Consider the following 12,869-nt stretch of genomic DNA (forward strand, 5'->3'; position numbering starts at 1 on the left):
GCTAATGAGAGGATGACAACAGTCGTAACGGTTGATGTGATTAAAGGGACGATGCAACATCAACAGTTTGCTAATAAATGTTTTCAAGGTCACGCTGTCGAATTGATCGAGTACGCTAACTACAGCACAGGAAGTTGACGACGGTTCTCAAACGTTTCATCATGAACTCACCTCAGGTTTGCCTGTCGCGGCAAATACAAAAAATAAAACTGCGCCGATGCCATTTGACTTTTACACCGAGACTATTTTTGTGGCTTTAAACTTTGCATTTGCCATTGTTGCAAATGTCAGCCGCTATCTGCCAAGTTACAAGCGCTCACCATCCTTTCCGTCACTTTAATGACACGCAGCAAGCAAATTCCAGCCACGGGTATCTTTCCTTTGCTCAAACCCGAGCGGCGGGGTCCCTGCCGCCTCAGGGGTTGGCGAGTCAAGCTGGCAAGCTTTTATTGAATGCACATTCACTCGGGCAGGATCGGTGGAGAACAGCGTGAGCCGGCCGGCACCTTCACCCATTATCAGTCCATTACATCGATGTCTCCGCGAGGGTCACAACCACACGCTGCTACTGCTGCTGCTGTGTATGTAACCCTTCTCGTGTATGAGAGCATGCATGATGCAAATCAAAGATATTCACACAGCATGCACGACTTTAAAGAAGTGGAGAGCAGTGCAGTTGCGATCCATTCAATATGCCGAGAGAGTGAAGATCGGATAAATGTACCGCTGCCGTATTTAAGTGGCATAAGGAAAAATACATTTTCCAGAAACATGTTATGAATTCCCCTTCAGATTTTTCCATGTTCTTGAGGATTGAAATGATCTATTTTTGTTGCCCTTACACTGAATTGTTGACACAATCGTGTTGAGACAGGAACACAATGTGATAATAACTCCATCTTTTCAAAAGAACATATTCTATCTGCCAATTAGCAAGATTGCTACTGAAGTGTTGAAAGCTCAGTGTGTTTCCCTGGTTGCCACAGCAAACCCATCTATCCATTTTCTATCACACTTATCCGAAGCGCTAGCTTTAGCCTAGTCCAGCCGAACTGGTCTCAAATCTGTTATTCGGGATCGCACCCGGCTTCTTTTGCCAACTCACCCGTGACCCTGAACGGCGTAAGCGCAAAGTAACGGATAATTGGATGTTGAGAGTCAGATTTAAACTTTCATGATTGTGTTAGCATGTCGTGACCGCAGCGGCGTCCTCCTAGCATAAACACTCTTGGCAGGAGACGCCGGCTGCCATGTGTCCATTGGAGTGTGTGTGTTGGCTCACTCTCATAATGAACCTTATGAAAAGATGAGGACGTTCCAGGTCTTTCAAAGTTCTGGCCTCCGCTTGACTAAGCTGGACTGTTTCCATTTATTCTGAGGAGTATCCTCAGACATGACTTGAAATAATCGTCTAAGACTTGGATGATGATGGCTCTTTCTTTTATGATCCTGAATCAAGGTGCCATGGAAGCACAAACCCGTCAAACACTGGTGAACTAGAAATGAGATGACAAGGCAGCAGATCAGAAGACACAAACTCAGTCTGGTGGATAGATGAGGCTCAGAAGGATAGTTGAGTCTGGCATCTTCCCACAACATCAAGATGACTCATGTTATGAAATTCATGTTTGTATTGCTTTCCACCACCCGCCGGGCAACACGCACGAATCGCTAACGCTACGACACGTCGGCCGTCAGTCGAAGCCAAGATGTTGTGCTAACGTCGCTGCTTTTCATTAGCTCGCTTCTACCTTGCTGCTTCCCTCCCACTCTTTCCCCTCAAGGCCTCACTGATATTAAAGTCTTCTTAGGCTTCGGTGCTGCACCCACTGCATCTTTTGCTCTCTTGTCGTGCCGCATTGTTTGAAGCGTTTTTAGAAAAGGCGAGATTTAAAACACGACAAGAAAAACATCGAGAAACGCAATATTGAATGTAGTCACAAGCTTTATCAACTATACATTTTAAATGACCTTTTAAATTCTGTGAACAGTGAGGTTTGAATAAATGTCACGTTCTTGGCGAGCAGAATGAAATGCAAAGTTCTGCGGCGTTTCCCAACGATCCACGTTATCCACCATGAATTGAAAGCGACGTGCGAGACCGACAACGATGATACGTCGTCAGCGACGGGTCAGAGCGCTCGACCGCCACCCCGACACATGCTAATGAACTTAGCCCATCAAATAAGCACCGAGCTCTCACGGGGCGCTCGCGTTTTGCAGGGGTTGCCGGAACAGTCATTTTAAATTATGGCTGAACAAAATGAGGAAGGACCTGCGGGAGAGCCTCGTCTGACCCGAGTCGAGCAAGACCTCGTCGGTAAAACTTCTGGTGCTCATTCTTGACTTTTTCGATAATGCAGTGTGAAGATGAATCGGTGGGGGCGAGTGGGTGAGCTAAGCTAAAAATCCTGCTGCCGAAGTCGATGTTGCGGTCGGCATAATTAATCAAAGACAATCAAGTCAACGAGGGCTCCGCTCATGAAATTACTGGCTCGCCCTCTTGTACTCCTGATTAGGAGACGAACAACAACAAAACCAGATGATTTCATAAGACCACGACATGCTCATGAAGCATAACCGCAGAGGTTTTTCTAGGGTCACAAACTACATACAGCTCTGCTTACCATGTCTGCATGAGATTGAATGACATCTAACTTCTGCTTTTCAGGTGATGACGTTCTGAAGAGCGCCGATTCCTGAGCGCCCTTCCTGGCTCCGCCCGTTGGCTACCGCCGTCCCAACTCTGTCCTCGCCAAAGTGTTTTCACCGTGGCTCAGCTCTCGCCTCCGTGCCACTTCAACTTTGAGAGCTGACCCTCAAAGACCGCCAATGCTAGCAAGGAACTGCCTGCTGCTGTTCCTTTGGTATCACCTTCAGGAAGGCTCGGCCTCGCCGCCACCCACCATAGGGCCGCCCTCCTCGCCATCGAGACCCGGCAGGATGGCGGGGAGGGTGCGCACCAGGAGCTCGCTGGGCTCCGTCAGGAACGGCCCGGCAGGGTTCCAACGAGTTAAGAGGGGCTGGGTGTGGAACCAGTTCTTTGTGCTGGAGGAGTACATGGGCTCTGACCCGCAGTACGTGGGCAAGGTAAGTTTAAAACCAAAACATTTGGAATATTTTGCCATGTTGTTTAATTTGTGGCTATCATGTCACACCCAAAACGGATCAGGATTTATTGATCCGACTGATTGGTCTTAAAATCGCTCAGTTACCTCACAATTCAGTACATCCAGTCCTCTTTCAAACTGGTGTTGCAGAACTTGAGATACCCTAACCTTGATCCCATCAAGCATAAAAGTAGATCACTAATGGCGAACCGTCATAAGGCACTCACGCGGACTTCACTTTTGCTTGACGATCACCGTCTGCTCTATGAAAAGCAAGCTGAGACGAGAGTGGGCCTTAACGACGTTGATGGTAGCGCAAGCTAGAAGGATAAAAGCCGCAGAGATGAAACCCGACAAGGGTGAGGGCAGGGTGACGGTGACACCATCTTAGATACAGTTATCAACTTTACTTGAAAGGGCAGAAAAAATCACAGAACTACTTTCAAAAGAACATAAATGAACCCAAGTGGACCACCGGCTGAGCCGCCAGCATTAAAGTAGCTATTAGAAGGTATTCTGAGTTCAGGCTGAAAAGTGCGATATCCACTCAACAAACTCGAAAGTGTTCCTTTGTGTGTGTTTGTGTGTGTTTGGGAAAGAAGGAGCAAACGAAGAAACAATTAGCAAGCTAATTGGCATCATCATTTCTAGCTGCCTGCTAATTTGATGGAGACAAAGCAGCACATTTTCCCTCGCCAATGAGCTTTCTAACGATTACGTACTTAAACCACAGTAATGGTGTCGCGGGGGCTCGTCGTCTTTCCCTGCTGTTGTTTGATTAGCATTTAGCATTTATAGATTTTCGCATCAACGATGGAAATTGACCTCTGCGGCCGCGTTTGCTACACAACCGATTCGCAGTGACTTGACAATGACGGAATCCTGATCCAACTCTGGAATTACTATGTTTTGTGGAATCCGGGTGTGCCTTTATGTTGAAGCATGGCCATGATGCATGTTTAATGGGATGCACTGATCTGGTCTCCATCTTCTGCTGCCGTTGTTATTGCACTGCTTTGTTTTTAGCTCGTCAGCCATTAAGATGCATAAGTATAGCATCTCCAGCTGTGTGTGTGTGTATATGTGAGGGATATTTACCATGTCAGCCCGCTGAGCACCTGGCACGCGCTTCAGCAGCAGTCGCAGTCTCCTCAGTCGTCTTGTATTAATTTACAGTTTACGTACCCTTTGGGTTGCTCCATAAAAGTCAACGATTTGCGTCGCGGAGTGGACGTGCGGCCGAGTTAAATTCCATTTTGTTCCCCGCTGACATTATTTTCTGCTTGGTCAGTGCGCGTGCAAACACACACACACACACAGGCATGCGAGCAGAGCCAACCGAACATTGTAAATATTGATTTACTTGAGGTAGAACTTAAACTGTAAAAGGCTCTTTTGAGTAGTGCAGTTTCTCAATCGTCTCCAGGTAGAACTGTGAAAAGATGACGCCATTATCTTTTGTGTTGACCACTATTTCGCCAGAACAGGAAACTCTTTCAAACCTGCTCAGAAACCTTTGAGGTGGGAAAACGTCGCAATTTTCACAGGGGCATCAAAGTGGCAGATTACCTGGTAGGATTGAGGAACATTGTGTCGACGCGATGCTACCAGCGGATACTTCCGTGCCCTTTGCCCCCTGTGTGGAGTGTACGGATAATAAGAGAAACCGCCAAATGCTGTTCGCCTTTGAATGGACGAGCGTGAGGAAAACCGCCGCTCTCCTCGTGAATGTATTTACACTCAAGTGGCAACAAGCCAAGTGCCGTTTTCATCTTAATTTAGCACATTAATAATTACTAATATGTTTGCAACGAGAACAGCCGCCACTAAACGGGAAGGCAAACAAGCCGCAGATGCTGCTAATTGTCCTCGCCGCTCACCAAGGTGCAAATAAAGGTCCGCTGCCGCCGGTGTCGTCTTTACTGGCAACACACACTGTCTTATTAAAGTCATCATGCATGTTTTACATGTGGCCTCATCTCACCGCATCCAGAGAGGCTTTGCCACCATGTTAAGTCTTGGGAAAAGTTATGAAAAATTGAGTTTGTGCATGGAAAGGGACTACCGTAATTTTCGGACTATAAGCCGCGACTTTTTTTTGCAAATTTTGAACCCTGAATCACAAGTTTTAGCTGGTGCTGTTTATAGTCCGGTGCGGCTTATAGTCCAAAAATTACGATAAACTCTGCTTCAAAAAGGGAAGGAATGTGAGTAGTTAGAGTTTGCCCCTAATTTTTTTTTAAATTGCCTACTAATTGTTGAAATCAGCGGTTTTCAACTGGTTTTGTTGAAGGGACCACCATTATAACCAAGAAGTAACTCGGGGACCACTGCTTTGGCAGACTATTATTTTATTTTGCACCAAAGGAGGATAGACAGGCTATTTATTTGCATCTGTTTATCTATTTTGGGAATCTCAGATACATTTGACATAATTTGATAAATGATTCACAAAAAATAGCTCGAAAGTAAATCAAGTCTAAATAATAAATACATTTTATTTTTAAAAATGTTACAATTATTTTCCACGTCTAATTTTGCGGACCACCTGCAATACCACCACAAACCGCTAGAGGGCCACCGGTTGATAATCCTTGGTTTAAATGTAACCCAAACTGCAATCGCAGAAAGTTCCTGGGGTATTATGACACAAAGACACATAGGAATTGTTTTCATTTATCATGCACGATACACGTGCATAATAATAAGAAAATACAAATGCGAAAAGATAATCGAGGAATCGAGGACAAAAATGTTCTGCAACAAGACCCTCTTTTTTTTTTTCAAGATGAATCAATTTGTGCACATCCTGGGGTGCACGTCCTCCACATCATTGCACATTAGCGGTTCAAGCGGTGAGGACGTCAGGGGGGTTAATCTGCCAATTAGCTCACGCGCAACGCCGTTGATGTGCGAGCTAACGTCACCCGTTAGCGGTCCGAGCGCTTCGGCTGAGTGGGCGCAGCCATTAGTCCCTCGCATTTTCTCCTGATTGATTGGAATGGGAGTCATGTCGGCTTGTATTGTAACATTCATTTGATTCATTTGGGGTTAGTCACGCTCTAATAGTTAAAATATCGAGGAAATATTAAACAAAACTTGAAGCTTTTTCCGTGTAGATGTGGATTTCTGAAGAGCACCTGTGGATGTGACCTTTTGGGGATAAGTGACCAGGAACATCTGGAATAGCAGCTGTGCACAGCAAGGAGGAGACCTAGAAAAAGAGAGGCAGGGATGTGTTTACATTGAAAAATTGAGATGGAGTTGGGTTAAAAATAACCTCAGCAGGGAATGTAAAAGAACAAAGGTACATCCTAATTTCAGGACTTTGGATACAATTTTGAATTATCGTATTTTCCGGACTAATCAAATCATTCTCCATTTTATCTTTTTTATTTCAACTTCAGACGCAACAAATTACTTTATAATCACCAAATAATGATCCATAGTCTTTTTGATTCATGATTCATAGTCTTCAGCGGGCCACTTTTGATTGATTTTATGACACAATGCTTCCACAATTTGGTCCATATAGTATAAGGCACGCCTGACTATAAGGCGCACTGTCAGCTTTTGAGAAAATTTTAGGTTTTTCGGTGCACCTTATAGTCCGTAAAATATGGTATTCTGAAATTTCTGCACGAATGCCCTTGTAAATGTCCAAAACGTTCACTGCGGTGTGACGCGGCAACGCTTCTGACGCTGGAAGACAGAAGGTCATCCATTTACATAAAAGTCAATCAAAGACTTACAACAAAAGGGCAGCGCTGCATCCTTTTCCGCTGGCCAAGGAATGACCATTCCCGCCTCGCCTGAGATTTATTCCGAATCTAAACTTCCTCAGTGGAGTCATAAGGGAGGATGTGGAGCACCTTTTCCACCATGCCCCATTAAATGTGCTTTGCAATTTTGTTGTAAAACGCTCCAAGAGCTGAAGCTGAACTGTGTTTACAGTGGGCGGATGGCAGAAGCTGCATTCCGCAAAGCCCTTAAGTAAGACGGTAAGTAATTAATCGGAAACAGACGAACAGACGGCTGCCGGAGCGCTCGTCGCTGACCTCCAGCCTGGTGAGGACACCACAAGTCTGATAATCATCTGGTTTATCTGTGAGTGGCATCCAGCTCGAGGCGTGGCTAATGTGGTGACACCACTTCTCAGCCATTTGAAGATCTTTAAGGAAGATGGGTTATTTCGCAGGAAATGTGGCTACAACCTAGTCACCTTTTCAAACCGGATAATATTTGTTAGCTGTTGTAGCGGAAATAGGACACCCACTCTTCTGGACTGACTGATTTTGGAAATAATTTTCAGAAAAAAAAAAAAAATCTTTCTATTGATGAAGGATAGCCATGGCTTTGATTTCATCGATGGCCATAATGGAGTCTGCTTCTCGATAAGAGGCCAATAACAGTCGCAAGTTGATGATGAATGCGGCTGGATGAAAAGCTCAAACCAAAGCTAATGATGACCATTTGTCTGTTCTGTCAAAAAAGGTACACTGTATGTTTTTCCTGCTTCATCTACTTTTCTCCTCAAACATCCAGCCTCATATTTCCATGGAGATATGATCGCCATTAGTATCACTTACATCCGCGTCCATCTTGTCTGCACGGTGACATTCACGTTTCACATCGGAGTAGAAAAAAAAAAAACCCAAAGGCCTACCTTGCTTAACCAACTGTGGTATGAGAAAAGGCATCAACCCGATCAATATCTCTTACTAATGTCGTATGAGACCGACATGATAAGACTACTAGAGCCGTTTGGATGCTTGACCTCTGTGGCCTTAACCTTACACAAATAGCAAGCATTGCATTGAGTCCTAATTAAAGAATTAAGACCCAATGCTAAAAGTCAAGCTAGCCAACATCCCTCTGCCATTACCAGATCAATTGGAAAACCCAGAGATCCAACCATTCCTTCTATTATTTTTTTGGTCACTTATACGGTCACTCAAGTCAAGTCGTCCCAAGTCCAGGTGGAGTCTTAAGTCCTTTACCGTATTTTCCGGACTATAAGGCGCACCTGAAAACCTAAAATGTTCTCAAAAGCCGACAGTGCGCCTTATAGTCCGGCGCGCCTTATATATGGACCAAATTCCTAAAATTAAACTGGCCCGAAGCATTGTGTCATGAAATCAATCATAAGTGTCCCGCTGAAGACTATGAATCATGGATCAAAAAGACTGACATGATGCTTTAATGGTGCGCCTTATAGTCCGGTGCGCCGTATATAAGGACAACGTTTTAAAATGGGCCATTCATTGAAGGTGCGCCTTATAGTCCGGTGCGCTTTATAGTCCGGAAAATACGGTAATTTTGGTCAAGGCACAAGTCAACACTGACTCACTTCCAAAAGTTTGCTTGGCACTGAGCTAACACAGCCTTGTCTTATCTGTCAATCAATTCAATTTTATGGCTTCACTTACGAGTAGATACCATGCACGTTTCATACCAGACTTGGTTTGGACTTGGTTTGCTGCAGCGTGTTGCTCAAAGCCAAGCCGCGCAGGCGTAAAGCAGCCACAGATAGCGAGGTGTCATTCGCCGAGAAATGGCCCCCACGCTGATATCGATCAGCTTTAATAACCTCGCTGCACCGTTTGTGATGCCTGAGCTTTCTCGCCGCCTCATAGTTGCGCATTTGCTGCTTTGTCGCAGCTAGCTAGCGTCGAAAGATAAACAAACAAGCATATCGGGTGTAGCTTTATCTCAATCGATTTAATTCACGCAAGTTAATTGGATCTACGGTATAACATGATGTATTACAGTCTATGGTTATTTGCATATAAACAGTACAATTTAGTTTTCAATGCATGTATATTTATGGAAAACCATTGGCAAGATTTGAGCTGCAGAGTTCCAAAGTGTCAAGCAGAAACGCAAATCGCCTGTCCATATGCCGCTTGCTTGGAACACGGCGTACGCAAAGAACCTCGGGTAGTGAGCACACGCTGTCTCACAAAGAGATTATTACCGAAACACATACAGCAGCTTGTTGTGGCAAATTCCCACTTCGCAAAACAACACAAATCAAATGGATTCCATGTTTTCCCTGATCACATTTCTTAAGATGAACATTTGATTCCACAGAGTTAAAACGTAGGGCCTTTCAGACCATGTGGAAGGAAAGCTGATTGGTCAAGGTTCCCAAGCGCTTTCCTTCAAGGTACGCCGTATAACCCCAGTTGCAGAAATCCAATTACTGCATTTTCAACAAGGCCTGCTCACGTTCTGCACCCAAATCAGTCAAATTAATCAATATGCAACCTTTGTGCATCGCAGATGAGAGGCGCCGCTTGGTGCACATCATCCGAGTGTAGCTCGGCACACTACGATCGGGAACTCCATTAATATGGATATCACGCTTCAAATTCATATTGCTGGAGCATGGAAAGTTCTGAGTATTTTGTGCATGCAAGTGATGGCAGAAAAGTTTTTCCATACAGGATGTATCGCGGGAAATGTGCGTATAAATGGTGGGCATACACCTTTCCGACTATTTCTTGAAATACATTAGAGAGCAAAGCATTCTGAATTAACAGTGGAGCTAATTTACATACCGTATTTTCCGCACTATAAGGCGCACCTCAAAACCTCCAATTTTCTCAAAAGCCAATATGGATTCATGGATGAGGACTAATTTATTAAAGTAAGCATTACGTGTTTATTTTGTGTGTTGTGTGATATTAACGTTTGAGCAACGTTGAGTTATTGATATATTGTTATTGTTTTCACTATTTTGAGTGTTACTATATTGTGATTGCATTAACGTTTGAGCAACATTGAGTTATTTATTTTATGCGCCTTATAATCCGGTGCGCCTTATAAATTTTAAAATGGGCCATTCATTGAAGGTGCGGTTTATAATCCGGTGCGCCTTATAGTGCGGAAAATACGGGATGTAAATTAGCTCCACTGTTAACGGGCGCGTTTATTGATGTGTCCGCTGCATGCACCACATGCACAGATCCACACACACTTTTTGTCGGTGGTTTTGTTGTTGACACATTTCTCTTCAGACACCCGGCTGTCGTGGCGTCATCATGTCCTAATACCACCACCCCTGTCGTCATGATTACAAAAGCCCATTGGGACCTGTTGAATGTTGAATCATGAAAAGATTATCCCAAAAATAGGATCAAATAAAGATTGTGTTTTGACAAGTCGTACTTTTTATTTGTTTGTGCAATGCAAACCTGAATCAGTATGCAAATGATGAAATAAAATAAATGAAGCGCTTGTCACCTCATTAAATTTGTTCACACAAAATGGTAAAGCTTGGCATGAACGCGAAAGGGGGGAAATGCCTTTAATTTAAACAATCAAAATCAAGTGTATGAAATAATTTGTTAATTGGCACACAGCAGAGAAACATAATTGAAGACGAATACAAAAAGAAATATTGATTTTATTTTTATTCTGCAGGGGGAAAAAAAAAGTCTATTCGGTGTTGGCTATAATTTGTCCCGCTTAGACAAATCAACAGTGTGTGTGTGTGTGTGTGCGTGCATGTGTGTCCATCCGTCCGTGTCCGTGTGGCTTTCATTCACATGATGGCTTTGTTTCTCAAGTTTTTCTCAATTGTGTAGAAAAACACATCACCTCTTTGCTTCGTCCCACAACTCATCGCTGAGATTTCCCATTTTTGTTTCGTGCTCCTGATCGGCATTTTGACAATGCTGGCTGCTTATACTTGTGCACATCCTGTTTTTATTTATAAAAATCATTAGCGGCCTCAATGCTGTCCACAAAGTCTTACCAGTGTGATATTTATCTTTCCTTTTTACGGGATTTTTCACTCTTGTGTCCTCTCCCGCCAAATTGCACAAGACTGAGCAGATGTTTGCTCTTTTTCTTAGTATGATTGTAAACTCACTGAGAGAACGTAAATTAGCACGTTTGCAACAGTCCGTCTGTGGGATTTGCAACACGCCGCGGGCAAAGTGCTTTCATGTAACTATTAGCATCTGCGGCGGCCGAGTCCGAGCCAAGAAACACCAAACAATAAGTGGGGATGCTAAATGAAGCGACAACAGCTTGGCAAATTTGTAAACTCCCTCGCGGGTACGTCTCCACAATCTGCTCAGTGCCCTGCAACCAACGACGTGTTTTATTCAAAACATACAAAACCTGCTAGTTTTCAGGAGAGCACCCGGAAGCAAAGACACTCTAAAACTTGATGGCAGAAAAATGCCCAACGGGGACTGCAAACTTTGATATGAGGCAGCGCAAAAATCAGCCAGCGAGGTGTTCGTTACCGCAGTCCGTTAGCTGCAAAGTCGTTCCGTTAGCGACAAAACGTGCTTTGCACCAATTCCTGAATAGAATCAGGTCTTAATCTCGACAGTCGGCGTGTATTATTTAGGAGCGATTCATCCTCATTAGTCAAGGGAACATTGTGACAGTGAAATCATTTGGCTTTTCTCTTGACGGCTTGTGTCTTTGAGTTTCTCTCCGCTGTCCCAGACCAGTCGCATCCGCTGACAGCTCTTCCCCGCCCCGAGTTCTCATCGCATCCGTGTCAGTGTCTGCGCTCAGCCAGCCTTCTCGTCTTTTTTTGTCTCGCAGCTTCACACGGACCTGGATCAGGGCGAGAGCGTGGTTAAGTACACGCTCTCAGGCGAAGGGGCCGGCTCCATTTTTACCATCGACCAAACCACGGGAGACATTCACGCCTTACGGAGTCTGGACCGTGAAGAGAAGCCTTACTACACGCTACGGGCACAGGCCGTCGACCTCAACAGCAACAAGCCTCTGGAGCCCGAGTCCGAGTTTGTGATCAAGGTGCAGGACATCAACGACAACGAACCCAAGTTCTTGGAGGGGCCGTATCGGGCCACGGTTCCCGAGATGTCACCCGTGGGTAAGGCTGCACACAGCACCAAAGTGCACGCTTTGTTTTATGGCCTGTTTGCAGTGTCTTGACACTAAACTAAAGAAGAAGCTCTGAGGTCACAAAGTTAGAAATCATTTCCATAAAAGCTTTCAAGGCAGATGTCAAGGTGACATGTTGTCTCATACATTTCAAGTTGTAGCTTTCACAAAGGATCAGAATGTGTCATGTTCGCCGAGGCTACCTGATGCAGACTCGACTTAACACAAAACAAGGAGACAGAATTGTTGCGCGAGAAGAAGTGACGAGCGTGCGCAATTAGTGCAACATCAGTGAGCTGCATGGTGTTGATGAGCTATAAATGCCACGTACTTGTTGATAGCTTTCAGAAAGAACACGCAGGTTATTTCCCTCTCTTCATTCTGAGTTTACCGAGTCCAATTTAAGCAGAGCCGCCGTTCACCTTCACGGCTGATGTGGATTCCCGTTTGTAATTGTACAAGTGAAATCGTCCCCAAGGTCGCCGAAGCCCCCAGGGAGGGCGAGATCGCAGGGACTCTAAATAAATCATTTTCTTGTTTTGAAGGAAAACGTAACCTCGAGAAGATTCAAAACAACCTCGAGAAGTCCGCTTTCTACCTGTTGACTTCTGCTGAGTCAGTCCGTACCGACCCAGAGCTGTCGTATTCCTTTCCGAGTTCCGCCGTCCCGAGGGGCCGCCGAATCTTTGACAAAGTCAATGCATGCTAAACATGACACATCTGCAGAGTCAGCAGAAAAGTTGAGTGGATTTATGATGTCGCTGGAGTTCCCTGTAGCGATAACAAGACAGACACTAATGTACACTTACAAAGATGGATGTCATAGAGATGAGACGGTCTGGAAAACGGGTTTCAAACCAGGGCAAAGCTTTCAGATAAAGG

At 44.7% G+C, this 12,869-nt stretch overlaps 1 protein-coding gene across 1 annotated transcript in view; it reads left to right on the forward strand.

Annotated features, from left to right (window-relative positions):
• Positions 1–2,678: 2,678 nt before the first annotated feature.
• Positions 2,679–12,869, forward strand: part of LOC133143960 (cadherin-12-like) — a 37,460-nt gene continuing 27,269 nt past the window's right edge. Inside the window, exons 1-2 of the mRNA XM_061266258.1 lie at positions 2,679–3,090; positions 11,682–11,976. Coding sequence (XP_061122242.1) covers positions 2,833–3,090; positions 11,682–11,976 — 553 coding nt within the window. The 5' untranslated portion in view covers positions 2,679–2,832. The remainder of the gene's footprint in view (positions 3,091–11,681; positions 11,977–12,869) is intronic.

Source organism: Syngnathus typhle, linkage group LG19, assembly GCF_033458585.1.
Source record: "Syngnathus typhle isolate RoL2023-S1 ecotype Sweden linkage group LG19, RoL_Styp_1.0, whole genome shotgun sequence".
In the NCBI taxonomy this organism is placed as follows: Eukaryota; Metazoa; Chordata; class Actinopteri; order Syngnathiformes; family Syngnathidae; genus Syngnathus; species Syngnathus typhle.